We start from the raw sequence: 14332 nt of genomic DNA on the forward strand, positions 1-14332 counted from the left end.
AAGTAGTAAGAAGGTCAAAGCAGGTAGGACTCGGTGATTAATTAAATATGGAGGTGAGGAAGACAGAAGTGTCCAACAAGATGTTCATGCTTAGATCCTACCTTAATATCTGTGAATGAAGCAGCTAACTACTCAGATAAGGTATACACATGAAGTTAGGTCCTGGCTTGGAAGCCTGACCCAATTACTTAATAGTTGTGAACCTACTATAGTCATTCAGCCTTATCAGGTCTCAGTTTCCCCTTTTGTAAGATGAAATCAGAACAGTGGCTTCACAGAGTTTTAATGAAGATTAAATAAAGGCTATGAAGGCATTTGTAAAGTTGAAAGAACTAATCACGTGTAAAATGTTATTGCTCACATACTGCCACTGCGATTTTGACCAATTGGATCTTGTATTTCTGTTTGTAGCAGAATAATAACTTCTTCCAGTATCTACTATAAAGAAGACTAAATTTTGCACATAGCATTAAAACTTTGAATTTGGGAGTGCGACAGGGTAGATGCAAGATAAAAGAAAGTGATGATACCTAATCATCTTTTCATCTTTTGCCCTATTTTAACAATAGTCCTCTGTTCTTCTTGTTCTTCTTCTTCTTTTTTTTTTTTTTTAAGATGAAGTCCCACTCTTGTACCCCAGGCTGGAGTGGGATGGCATGATCATGGCTCACTGCAACCTCCACCTCCTGGGTTCAAGGGATTCTCCTGTCTCAGCCTCCTGAGTAGCTGGGATTACAGGCACCTGCCACCACGCCCGGCTAATTTTTTTTATTTTTAGTAGAGATGGGGTTTCACCATGTTGGCCAGCCTCGTCTCGAACTCCTGACCTCAGGTGATCCACCCGCCACAGCCTCCCAAAGTGCTGGGATTACAGGCGTGAGTCCCCGCACCCGGACCTTCTTCTTTTTAATTTAATATCATTTAACTTAAAAAAAAATTAGTTTATAATCATATTGTAGCAGTGATTATATCATAAAAGGACCAAGCAGTGCTAGATTCATAGTTTGTTCTTAACATTAATTTCCTTTCTTCTATCTTTCTTCAGAAAGAAAAATTTATTGTAATCACCAGTTGTCTGAGCTCCAAATTCCTGTAACAAAGAAAACTCAACAATGTATATAGGAAAGCAAAACCTAATGATTTTTTGCTCAACATCATCGCTTTTGATTATTGGAAGTTGTTTTTTTTTTTTTTTTGACAGAGGAAGTAACAGCATTTCGAAGTTTTTTGTCTTCTTATCAGTGGTTCTCACATAATTGCCAGTTTTACTAAGTGACTTAGGAGTTTAATAGTTGTTCATTTAAAAAGTTAATACCTTGCTAATAGACAGCAATAAGACTTGCAGAAAGTTGGCTTTAAAATGTGTTTTTCATGGACACATAGAGGGGAACCACAGACACTGGGGCCTATGGGAGGGTGGAGGGTGGGAGGAGGGAGAGGATCAGGAAAAATAACTTACGGGTACTAGGCTTAATACCTGGGTGATGAGATAATCTGTATAACAACTCCCTGTGACACGAGTTTACCTACATAACAAACTTGCACATGTACCCCAACCTTAAAAAATGTGTTTTTAAAACTGTGGCTAACATTCTAGAGAATTTACTACTCTTCAGACAAAATATTAAGCCCTAGTAAAAATAGTTGACTCAGTAGGATCTGGAAAATTGTTCATCCTCTCCAACTTTCCCCAGTTGGAACTTTGAACCACTTACCAGCCACTTAGCAGCTGAACAGAAACAGTTCTCTGATAGACACAAAGCTCTGACTTTGACCAGATCTGCTTTTTCTCCTCATGGTTAAGGGGGAAAATATAGCATTCTGGTTTAAAAGAAAGGAGCAAAGAGTTCTGAACATCTTGTGGAGTGAGTAGTTATTAACGGTTACGTCCAGAGTTAGGAAAAAGGTGATGTGATGTGTTTGTGTGTGTGTGTGAGGTGAGTGGACTCATAGAGGAGGAGAGGTTTAATTTTGTCATATGAGAAAGAAAGTGTTACGGTATCTTACAAATGGGGGACTTATTTTCTGTTTGGACTCCTCTGCCAAAGGGTCTTCAAAATCCCTCCAACAGCTAAAGTTCACAGTTGAGTCCAGAAACCAGATTACAGAGCTAAAAAATAGACTAGACAATATGAATCTGGTGAGTAAATAGTGGCCTGGGTAGGCAGAGACCCTCTGCATCTCATAGGCTATTGGGTTTTCAAGCAAAAATACAGATTGAAAAGTCATGATATAAAGATTTAGTTAAAAAAAAAAAAAAAAGAAAAAACACTAAAGGTGCACATCCTTGATCCTTGCCCAGATGGAGCAATGAGAACACACACAAGGCATTCAGGCCTACCCAGTGCTGACACATCCCATCAGCTGTACCCATGAACAGTTTTCTCCTGCTTCTTAGAAAGGAGGAACTTGAGATAGGAAAGAATGTGTACTTAAGAGTGTACATTAGGCTTGGCGTGGTGGCTCACACCTGTAATCCCAGCACTTTGGGAGGACAAGGCAGGCAGATCACTTGAGGTCAGGAGTTTGAGACCAGCCTGGCTAACGTGGTGAAACCCCATCTCCTCTAAAAATACAAAAATTAGCTGGGTGTGGTTGCACACACCTGTAATCCTAGCTACTCTGGAAGCTGAGGCACGAGAATCGCTTGAACCCAGGAGGCGGAGGTTCTAGTGAGCCGAGATCACATCACTGCACTCCAGCCTGGGTGACAGAATGAGACTCTGTCTCAAAAAAAAAAAAAAAAAAAAAAAAAAAGAGTATATTTAATACATTGTCTCAGTGAGTTTTTTCTCACTGAGTAATTGCCCCAGTACTTTTTCTCTATCCCATAAGTCCTCAGTTAAAAAGAAAACTCTCGGCTGGTCATGGTGGCTCACGCCTGTAATCCCAGCACTTTGGGAGGCCGAGGTGGGCGATCATGAGATCAGGAGATCCAGACCATCCTAGCTAACATGGTGAAACCCTGTCTCTACTAAAAATACAAAAAAATTAGCCGGGCGTGGTGGCAGGCCGAGATCGCGTCACTGCACTCCAGCCTGGGCGACAGAGCGAGACTCTGTCTAAAAAAAAAAACTCTCTAAGTCACCCAAATTACAGTGTGCAGGGCAGCTGAACCAGGCCAGCCATCCCTTTGCAGAATTCCCTCTTGAGGTGCTTTATTCATACATGTTGTACTGTAGTCCCCCTCCACGGAGGTGTGAATAAAATAATTTCTTCCATACATCCTCCCAGTCCTCCCACCCCACCCTATATGTCTAGCCAGCTGCCCTTTTATTGAATAAGCCGTTCTTCAGTGCCTCTTATGAGAAATATCCACTGTATCATATATATGAAATTCTGATATGTAAGTAGTCTATTTTATGAACTCTTCCATCTCACCGATCTGATTCTTTACTCACACACCAATTCCAGTTTATTTTTTTAACTTTATAACAAATTTAAACTGGTGGGGCTAGTATCTCTTCATTTTTCTTTTTCAAAAATACTTTTTCTTTTTCTTTTGATTTTTCTGATGTTGAAGTTTCCTATGAATTTTCATACATTTTGGCTAGTTTCTATCCTCCCCCTGAACAAGTCATCCTTTTCCCATCTTCCATACATTCACATTAAAGCCTTTTAAAATGCCCTTCAGTAGGTGTTTTAATAATTTCTGCATAGATGATTTCTAACTTTTATGTTTATTCACCCTAATCTTTCGATGAATACAGAGAAACGGCAGTAACTTAATGTAACTATTGACACAAAAGGATGGTACCTCCCCTACACTCAGATTGTTATTTTATTCTCTGCTTATTTCATTTTGTAGTTCTTACATCTTACATCTCTAATATTGTTCATGATAATCCAGCATATTTAAAAAAATTTTTACACTTAAGATTCTCCTGGCCTGGCACAGTGGCTCAAGCCTATCTAATCGCACTTTGGGAGGCCAATGTGGACAGATCACTTGAGGCCAGAAGTTTGAGACCAGTCTGGCCAACTTGGTGAAACCCCATCTCTACTAAAAATACAAAAATTAGCCAGGAATCATGGCGCATGCCTGTCATCTCAGCTACTCGGGAAGCTGAGGCAGGAGAATCACTTGAATCTGGGAAGTGGAGGTTCAAGTAGCGCCTCTGTACTCCAGCCTAGGCAACAGAGTGAGAGTCTGTCGAAAAAAAAAAAAAAACCTCTCTCCTTTGACCCCTCCTTCTCATGCTCCCCAGCCAGAATCTTCACCTTTAGCCAAATTCTTCTCCTTGTAGTTACCCAATAAGCCCTGGTACTCTTTGGCCATCCTGACCCCCAGAGGCCTCTCCTTTCTTCAAAGTCCTGAAGCATGTGTAGCAAATGTGTGTAATATTCACATGATCCATTTGCCACTAAGCCAACCTGATACAGTTATATCATTCTTTTTTTTTCATCCACCCTTCCCTCTCCTTTTCCTCACCTCACCTGAGATGTCTACATGTTTCAGGTGGCGTCCTGCACTTCCTTTTTTTCTTTCTTTCTTTCTTTTTTTTTTTGAGATGGAGTCTCACTCTGTCACCCAGGCTGGAGTGCCGTAGTGAGATCTCGGCTCATTGCAACCTCCACCTCCCGGGTTCAAGTGATTCTTGTGCCTCAGCCTCCCAAGTAGCTGGGATTACAGATGCCCACCACCACACCCAGCTAATTTTTGTATTTTTTAGTAGAGATGGGTTTTGACTATGTTGGCCAGGCTGGTCTTGAACTCCTGACCTCCAGTGATCTGCCTACCTTGGCCTCCCAAAGTGCTGGGATTACAGGTGTGAGCCACCTCACCCAGCCCTGCACTTTCTTGAACCCCTTATTTTGCTAACAATTATGTTTTCCCACCACACCCACACTGTTTCTGCTCTTACTGGAATATTTTACAAGTGGGGTTTGAGGTAAAAACTAAAAAATTTCCAGTAGTGAAAATTATACTTGAAAATCCCTTTAGTGCAAACTGACTGGCTGATAGCATAGTCTACTTGGCAACAAGCAGATTTGTTACTCCCTTCACTTCCCCCACTTGCCTCTGGGAATATGCCCTTTGAGTGGAACGGTGGGTGGCTGGCACCGTTTCAATGGTGATCTTATTGGCTCTCTCATTTGTTGAGCCACACAGCTGTATTCTTGTCATCTAAATGCCCTAAAGATGATAGCACATCATATTTAAGTTCTTCCCATTTTCCTGGCCTTCCCAAGTCCCACTACCTCCTTGAAGCTTCTGCAGATATTCCACAGTGAGCCTTCTCCTTTCAGGATCTCTCTGGCCTTCAGAGCTGCTTTTTGGTCTTGGTAGGTATCAGTGTGGTGCTTGTCTTTTTCAGAGCAACTCACACACTAGGAGCATGGATTCTAGAGGGGCTTGAAACTTGATCCTGTCACCTACTAGCTGTGTCATCTTGGACAATTGGCCCCTTGGGTGTCTTCATTTTCCTCATCTGTGAAATGGGTTTCTACCTTACCGAATTCTTATAAAGATTACATGAGTTAATATTTCTAAGTGCTTAAAACAGTGCCTAGCCCAAAGTACGCACTATATGTTTTTCAGGTTGTATCTTTTTACTTAATATTGGAGTTCCTGTTGAATGTAGCTAAAGAAGGAAGGGCCGTGCGCGGTAATCACGCCTGTAATCCCAGCACTTTGGGAGGCCGAGGTGGGCGAATCACGAGGTCAGGAGATCGAGACCATCCTGGCTAACATGGTGAAACCCCGTCTCTACTAAAAAAAATACAAAAAATTAGCCGGGCATGGTGGTGGGCGCCTGTAGTCGCAGCTACTCGGGAGGCTGAGGCAGGAAAATGGTGTGAACCCGGGAGGCGGAGCTTGCAGTGAGTGGAGATTGCACCACTGCACTCCAGCCTGGGCGACAGAGTCAGACTCTTTCTCAAAAAAAAAAAAAAAAAAAAAAAAAAAGGAAGAAGAAAATAGTGTAGGAGAGAGCTTACTATTAACTGAGTCAAATGAATTGGCACCTTTTTTGCCCTCCAAAACGCAAAACCTACTCCTTTTTATAATAATTTAAAAAAACAAAAACAGTTCTCAACTTCCCTGACTCTTCACAGAAACCCCATTAAGTGATCTTCACTGAAGATCAGTTATGAAGTTTCTCTTAGTTACCACTAACTGCAGTTAACGTGCTGACATTTTTATACTAGAAACTATGAGGCTGAATTCTCGAGTACTTTCTTGATTAGGCACTGAAAAAAGACAAGCTTGCAGAAAATGAGTTGGCAACTTGGCAACCCCCCTGGGTGTTTTTCCAAAGGCAGTTCTCAGGCAATGTGTTGAGTGAATGCTGTAAGAGACCCACTTGTGTAAGCCTCACAATCATCAGCACCTTGCTTAGTAGCTTCTTAAAATGTCCCCTGGGTATTCTATGAATTTGTTTTTCTATAATAATGATTGTAACCTCCTCAAGGTCAAAGGACTATGGCTGCTGAGACTTTGTAACCCCTGGCATGGAGCTGGAAATACTGCACAGCTCAATAATTTCCTGCTGATAGATTGATTGTTAAGATGGGTAGGACCAAGCAATGTTTAGATGCTGCCAAACCACAGTGGGAGAAAATCTACGAATAATAGTAAAACTCCCCACGATTCCTTTCTACTCTGTCTTCACTGGTGCAACCCACAACTAAACACTGATTCCATCCTAGTTTCTCTCATCCCATAATGAAGGGCAGTAAAAGCTGGGAAGGAGACAGAAGTGAAAAGCCTGGATCATCCAGTTTAGAGGTTTACTGAGTGAGTGTTGAGTCCTTTTAGGAGAAAGCATGGTCTCCCTGAATCTTCCATTTGAAGGAGCTGAAAGAGAGAGTGACTTCTATGGCATTAGTCAACACCAGGGGGCAGGAGAGAAAGCTATATGAATGGAACAGGCGCAACCTGAAAGGGTGGTGTGAGTAAATGGCATAAGCATGTGAAAATTTCCACCACAGTTCTTGGCACCTAGCAGTACGCTATATGTGTTAGTTGAATCTCAAAGTTTTAATGCTCTTGAAAAATTATTTCTTAATTAAGTCATGTATGTTCATTGTACAAAAATTAAAAAAAAAGCAACAAAACAACAAAGACATTTTAAATTACTCATAATCTCGCCATTCCAAAATGAACTGTTCACATTTTCTGTAGAGCACATTCTGTTTTCTATGCATGGATACCTTTCCCTCAAAATGCGATCACCATAAATTGTTATTTGTGTTTCTCTATAGGTTTAACTGGTAATATTTACTATTTAGCTCAACACATAATTATGGGTAGAGGAAAAGAATACCCAGGGTCCTAGTTTTGGCTCAGACATAGCCAGCCCCTGGCAAGCAGCTTGACCTCTCTAAGCTTTCAGTTCCTCATCTGTGAAATAAAGAGTTTGATGCCTATCACCTCCTTCTACCTCCATAATTCTAACCATTGATGGGTCATTAAAATAAGACAATATGGTGCAGCGGTTATTACTCTGGCATTAGCCAGGCTCTAATCCCTGCTCTACCTGTGAGATCCTGGGCAGGTGGTTTTTTTTTTTTTTTTTTTTTTTAAGACAGAGTCTTGCTCTGTTGCTCAGGCTGGAGTGCAGTGGCACAATCTCAGCTCACTGCAACCTCTGCCTCCTGGGCTCAGGTGGTTCTCCTGCCTCAGCCTCCAGAGTAGCTGAGAGTACAGGCATGCACCAACGCCCCCAGCTAATTTTTGTATTTTTTAGTAGAGACAAGGTTTCACCACGTTGGCCAGGCTGGTCTTGAACTCCTGGCCTCAAGTGATCCACTGGGCAGGTTTCCCGACCATTCAGTGTCTCCATTTTCTTTTCTCTAAAATGGGATTAATAACTGGACAATCACATAGGGCTGTTGTGAGGATTGAATTGATAGCACACAGTGTTTGGCACAGAGTAAAGGCTCAACAAGCAGCAGTTATTCTCAATATTTTAGCTCAGGCACCAGGCGCCTTGAGGTGATAGAGTAAAAACTCTAGCTGAGAGATCAAGTAGAAACTTAGGAAGTAGCCCGGGTTGAACACAGGAGCTGGGCATCGTGCTGAGTCTGTTCATTGGCACCATCTTACTTCATCCTCAGAACGTTACTATCTCCGTTTTACATATGAGGAAACTGAGGTTAGAACTTGCCTAGATTCGTGTAGCTAGTGTGTGTCAATTCAAAGACCTTCCAGCTAGTTTTGGTTGAGCCAAAGGGGCTAGAAGACCTGCCATTAGTTAGATTTTCATTTCAAAAATAAAACCCAAGCAGGAAGTGCCTTTCCCAGTGATACTGAGCGTGATTTTTTTTCTTTCACACATACGGCTGTATGTGTGAAAAGGGTCATTTCTCTTCCAGCTTTAGTGTTCCTCGCAGGGGAGAAAATTGAAGAATAGACAGAAATACAAAGTATCTTTTAATTAAATGTCACCTCGCTGTTTTATGGGGCTCGTATGCTTTCCTAACAACATTTGTTAGATGAGTTGGTAATTCCCGGCAGCTGTCTACTGTGTGGTGCATCTGTGAACCCATAACTAACAGAAAAGCATGAAGCCAGTTTGGGATCGCGCAGGCTAAGATGAGGGAGAAATGTGGATACACCGGGCAATGAACAACATAAACATTTCAAAAGCTATACACATTCGGATTGAGCCACATCTGTGTGCAGATTCAACTGCACTGACCCACAAAGCTATTCCCAAGTAACAGCCGCCCCAAGCCTGAGGCACTGGCGCCCCGCCTGGGCGAGGCTCGCTGCGCTCTCTCTTGGCCGGCGCCCGCTGCATGCGGTACGTGCCTGCCCGGCCCCTCGCCCAGGGTTCCCGTTACGCGGCTGCGTCCAGCTGGCCGCAGAGTCCCAGAACCTCCCCGGGATGCCCAGCTCGCGCTCTGCACGTCCGGCCCCGGGGCGATCATGTTCCCGGGGCGAGGGCTCGCGCCCCAGCTGGGTGCTGGTTGGTCGCGCCATGGGGCCCGAGGCCCGGCGATTGGTCCCAGGGATCAGGTCACGTGCTTCGGAGCAGATAAGCGGCCTCTAGGCGCTGGGCCCTCAATCTCTCCCAGCGAGCGCCGCGGGGGAAGGCAGGGAGCTGTGGTTCGAATTTGTGCAGGCGGTGGGTGCTGGCTTTCACGGTCCGCCGCCTCTCTGCCTAATGAGCTGCACCAGGTAGGTTCGCTGCACCTCTGCGCGCTAGGAACACAGGGGAAAGCGCAGCTCTGGGGAAGTTGGGGGGCGTTTCAGTTCTGTCATCTCTGGAAATGGGCACCCCAGGGGAGGATAAGGGAACTGACTGCTTAGTTGAATCTGGCAACCGAGAGGGCTTGGAGGTGTAGAAATTTGACTCTATTTCTTAAGCAGAGCCTATTTTAGCAATCAGCATCTTAAAGCAGAAGTTATCTTAACGTGAATCAGCTTGAGTTCTGATTTTCTCATGGATGCGGCTGTTCTTTTGGTCCTGCACAAATGTCGCAAAGACTCAGGCAGCTGAAGTGGTGAGAACAGCACTCTGACATTGCTGGTTAGGTGGTTTAGCTTGGAAGAAAAAAATTACAGGACGACGTTTGCATTCATTCGTCCTTCTTATCACAGTTTGCCATAGCAAAATCTCAAGAGTTTGAGCAAACGATTACTTTTAACTCTTGTCCAGGACTTAAAGTTCCAAGGAAATCACCCAAACTAAAACTGTCTTTCTATAAATGCAAAAAGTAAAAATAAAATAAAATAAAATAAAAAAACTGCCATAAAACTACTTTAAATAGCTTCTCCAGACATAGCTTAGCAGAAGACTTCTCTAAAAATCCTGCCTATTAACTATTATTAGACCCACAAATATAGCTTTAGCTTTCATTTGTTTGTTCTAAGTTTGCAGGTCTCCCAGAAAAACCCCAGAGCTAATACAGTAAATTCTGTTAGGGTTATTACTCATTTTTGTGATAATGACCACTTGGATACATATTTAGAGCTGCTGTGAGGAGAGTTACTAAAGCCAGACTGAGAAATGTCATGTACAGAATACACACACCTCTTACTTGTAAGGCTAAGATAGGGAAAAAATCCTAATACCATAAGCTTGGAAATATATAATGAGGGCTAAAGGCCAGAGAAAAGTCTTCTTTGTGGCTTCTTGGTTTAATATTGCTGAGCATAGTCATGTTTAAAACTTTAAATAGCTTTGTCTTTCTACTTATAAATGTCTATTAGAAAATGCCAAAAAAGGAACAAAAATGAAAATAGATAATCTATAGTCCTATCACCCAGAGATAATAATTATTACATTATTAGGAAAGGTGTATTTCTTATAGAGTTTTTTAATATTTATAAGTTTGCATATATATAATGTATATTTTAAAACACTCCAACTTTCAGGTAATCAGGTTTTCCACTTAAATGTGGACTTGTCATGGGCATCTCTTTAGATGAATTATCAATTACACAGTTTGTAAGTACATATGAATTATTGACTTGTATTTCAGTGGTTATTTGTGAAAAATGAGGAAGAGCATGACAATCAAAGTACAAAGAGAATTCTTTGACTTCTTCTCTAGCCTTCTCACTCTCAAAACTGTTGCATGTTATTTTTGGTTTTTTTTTTTCAAGTGAATTACCTTACCAGAGAAGTGTCAATCAATTTAGCAGCAAAATAAGCCAAAGTAGCCAGAGGGAGCAGAAGGTCTGGAACTGTGGCTTCTGAACCTCTCTGGTCATTAGAATCACCTGGGAAGCTTTAAGAACATATCCATCCCTTGGCCCTAGCCCCAGAAGTTCTGCCTCAGTGGTTCTGAGTCCCAGGAATTGGAAAGAAAGAAAAGAGAAGAAAGAGAGAGAGAGAATGAGAGGAAGAGAAAAAGAAAGGAAGGAAGGAAAGGAAGGAAAGGAAGAAAGGAAGGAAAGGAAGCAGGGAAGGAGGGAAGAAAAGAAAGAAAGAAAATGAATTCCCCAGGCATAGTGACCAGACAGGTTTGAGGACCACTGGTCCAGAACAGAGCACACAGTTCTCAAGGCTGCCTGGGAGATAATCAAATCGAACCCTTTTATTTCTCAGATGGGGAAACTGAGACCCCCATCACCCTCTAAGTGTTTTAAGCAGTTAACACTTAGCCTTTAGCCAGCCAAGGGTAGAGGTAGACATAGAAAGAAGATCTGATCAGTTAATACTGTTCTCTTTTACTATATATGATAGCACCTGCCTGATATCTACTGCACTGGCTATAATTCAGTCAGCACAAAAATAGTACATATGTATTTGGCACTGGGAAAGAGCACTTCCGATCCAGGTGATAATCCCTCTTCCCTTTGCATTCCAGAATGATCCAGGTTTTAGATCCACGTCCTTTGACAAGTTCGGTCATGCCCGTGGATGTGGCCATGAGGCTTTGCTTGGCTCATTCACCACCTGTGAAGAGTTTCCTGGGCCCTTACGATGACTTTCAGCGAAGACATTTTGTGAATAAATTAAAGCCTCTGAAACCATGTCTCAACATAAAACAGGAAGCCAAATCACAGAATGACTGGAAGTGCTCGCACAACCAAGCCAAGAAGCGCGTTGTGTTTGCTGACTCCAAGGGCCTCTCTCTCACTGCCATCCATGTCTTCTCTGACCTCCCAGAAGAACCAGCGTGGGATCTCCAGTTTGATCTCTTGGACCTTAATGATATCTCCTCTGCCTTAAAACGCCACGAGGAGAAAAACTTGATTTTAGATTTCCCTCAGCCTTCAACCGATTACTTAAGTTTCCGGAGTCACTTTCAGAAGAACTTTGTCTGTCTGGAGAACTGCTCGTTGCAAGAGCGAACAGTGACAGGGACTGTGAAAGTCAAAAATGTGAGTTTTGAGAAGAAAGTTCAGATCCGTATCACTTTCGATTCTTGGAAAAGCTACACTGATGTGGACTGTGTCTATATGAAAAATGTGTATGGTGGCTCAGATAGTGATACCTTCTCATTTGCCATTGACTTACCCCCTGTCATTCCAACTGAGCAGAAAATTGAGTTCTGCATTTCTTACCATGCTAATGGGCAAGTCTTTTGGGACAACAATGATGGTCAGAATTATAGAATTGTTCATGTTCAATGGAAGCCTGATGGGGTGCAGACACAGATGGCACCCCAGGACTGTGCATTCCACCAGACCTCTCCCAAGACAGAGTTAGAGTCAACAATCTTTGGCAGTCCGAGGATGGCTAGTGGGCTCTTCCCAGAGTGGCAGAGCTGGGGGAGAATGGAGAACTTGGCCTCTTATCGATGAATTAAGCAACAATGTAACTGGTCTTGACTTGTCATATTCCCCCATGCAATCCTAGGTCTGTATTGCTCAATTTTAGGCAGCCTTTGCTACTCCATCAGTAGATTTAGATTTGAGCTTTTGAGACCTGGCTATGGAAAAGAAAGCCACTTGAGAATTTAGTGTTGGGGTCTATACAGATGATGTTACCCAATTTGGCTTTGGAGGTTCAAGTAACAGGTTGAAAACTATTTTTATAAAGGTAATACTTTTTCAGTGCCCTCCCTCCTTCCCTCTCAACCCACTAGCTTTCATGTTGGGCAAGGAAAAGTTGAAGAAGGATGGCTGATGGTGATGGAAAGCTGTGTTAATGGTATGAGGAATGTGTGAAAAGTATACACAAAGGGCTCTGAAGCTCAAGTCAGAGGAGTGGGAGGTCTGATCATTGTTGGTGGAAAAAATGTAAGGTTATTTGTGTTTTTAAGTTGGTTTTACAATTCTTTCCTGGGGAAATTATTTCTGGAGGGGAAAAAGATCCATTCTACATATCCATGTGGAGAAAAGTCAAATAACCTTTAAGAATGTGGGTGGTATTGGAGAAAGATGAATTATAGCTCTGGAGAATCAAGATCTTAAGTGAAGCCTTTCTGTTCAGATGTGATCTATAAAAAAATTATAATTTGGGGAAAGTTTAAGCAAATCTGGCTTTGCAGTCCTGATGTTATAAGTGACTTTGTGATCAAAATGTCAGGCTTGGGTTCTTGTTATAGAATGCTTGGTGTAGAAAAACCATGCCATCATCAATGACTAACAACATGTAGGGACTTCATGTCATGTCAAAGATAGTTCTTTGCAAGTGCCTTGATTAAATCAGAAAACTGTCATCGTTTAGCCCAAATATCTGAATGGTCATCTGATAACTCATGAGTTTTTGTCCTCATAAGATGGTCCGCTCTGTACACAGGCATTCCTCATGCAATAATGTTGTATCTTTGAGACCATTGTCAGTGTACACAACTCACATCCTTCATATTGAAGGTGACTCATTTTTCTGCACACTTTTTTGATGTGATGTTTGACGTGAGGCCCGACACTAGGATTCTCAATGCAAGAATCCAGTACCTTGCACATAGAAGTAGCAACCCATCACTTGCCTATTTTCATCTTGCTGTTTTCTTTTTTTTAAAAAATGGATGTGACTTGTTTTGAATGTTTTGTATTATACTTGTTTTTGTGTGTGCATAAATTCATTCTGTAGGATCTTAAGAAAGGGAGTCCCAGAATGTTGCTTCTATTATTGTGCACAACCATTGAGAAGTGTTACAAGAATGCAGTTAATTTTAACATGTGTGATGTGTCATGGTGGAAAAGTACTATTGGAATAGCTCTGCAGTGACAGAATTTGAAGTTTGGCTAGCATCCATACTTTTTTACTGTAAATATTTCACTCTCCTCTAGCTATCCTTGATGAGCTTCTCACTTCAAGAATAAATGTGTTTGATATAAGACCTGAGTATATTTTCTTTCTCAAAGCCACAGTCAAATAAGAAACTCAACTGACATTCTCATTTTTCGTTGAGGAACAACTGAGCAGAGTTAGTACGGACTGAGACATGGATCCATCTGAGGATATTCACAAGGCCCCAGTCTCATTAGTGAGCACACTTCCTACCACCTGACCATTGGGGCTGGGGAGCAGGGGCAATAACTTGAGCTGTTGCTACTGCTTCTTCCCCCACCCTGACTGTCCTCATCTATGGTTTCTGCTCACATACACACAATCTCTGCTGGGTCAGGGTTATGTTGGAGGCCATGTCTCAGCTTTAAAATGGGGAAGGAGTTGGTGTGGGAAAGGTTGGAGTGGCTTCTACTCTTAGGCTACAGCACATTCCTGAATGGGCAGAACTTGCAGCTGCACAGAGGGGCATAGGGAAGGAGCAGTAGGTACCAGTCCTGGAATGAAGGGAGCAGCACAGCTCCTTGGGGTGAGAGGCAGCAGGTCCATGAACCTAAATTGTTGCTCCAGTTCGGCCTAAAATCTGCACAGTGTATCTAAAGAAAGATCTGCACCGTGTTGACCAATTTGCTAAAAAGGTCCAATTATGAAGAATAAACTTTTATCATATCATAGAATCCTCTGTGTCGGAGCTG

General features: G+C 42.3%; 1 protein-coding gene across 1 annotated transcript; it reads left to right on the top strand.

Annotated features, from left to right (window-relative positions):
* Window positions 1-8628: 8628 nt before the first annotated feature.
* Window positions 8629-13687, top strand: PPP1R3C (protein phosphatase 1 regulatory subunit 3C). Its single transcript, XM_003903990.4, has 2 exons — window positions 8629-9127; window positions 11266-13687. The coding sequence occupies exons 1-2, from the start codon at window positions 9114-9116 to the stop codon at window positions 12203-12205; spliced, it is 954 nt and encodes a 317-aa protein (XP_003904039.1). The 5' UTR covers window positions 8629-9113; the 3' UTR covers window positions 12206-13687.
* Window positions 13688-14332: the final 645 nt, after the last annotated feature.

Source organism: Papio anubis, chromosome 11, assembly GCF_008728515.1.
Source record: "Papio anubis isolate 15944 chromosome 11, Panubis1.0, whole genome shotgun sequence".
NCBI classification, from domain to species: Eukaryota; Metazoa; Chordata; class Mammalia; order Primates; family Cercopithecidae; genus Papio; species Papio anubis.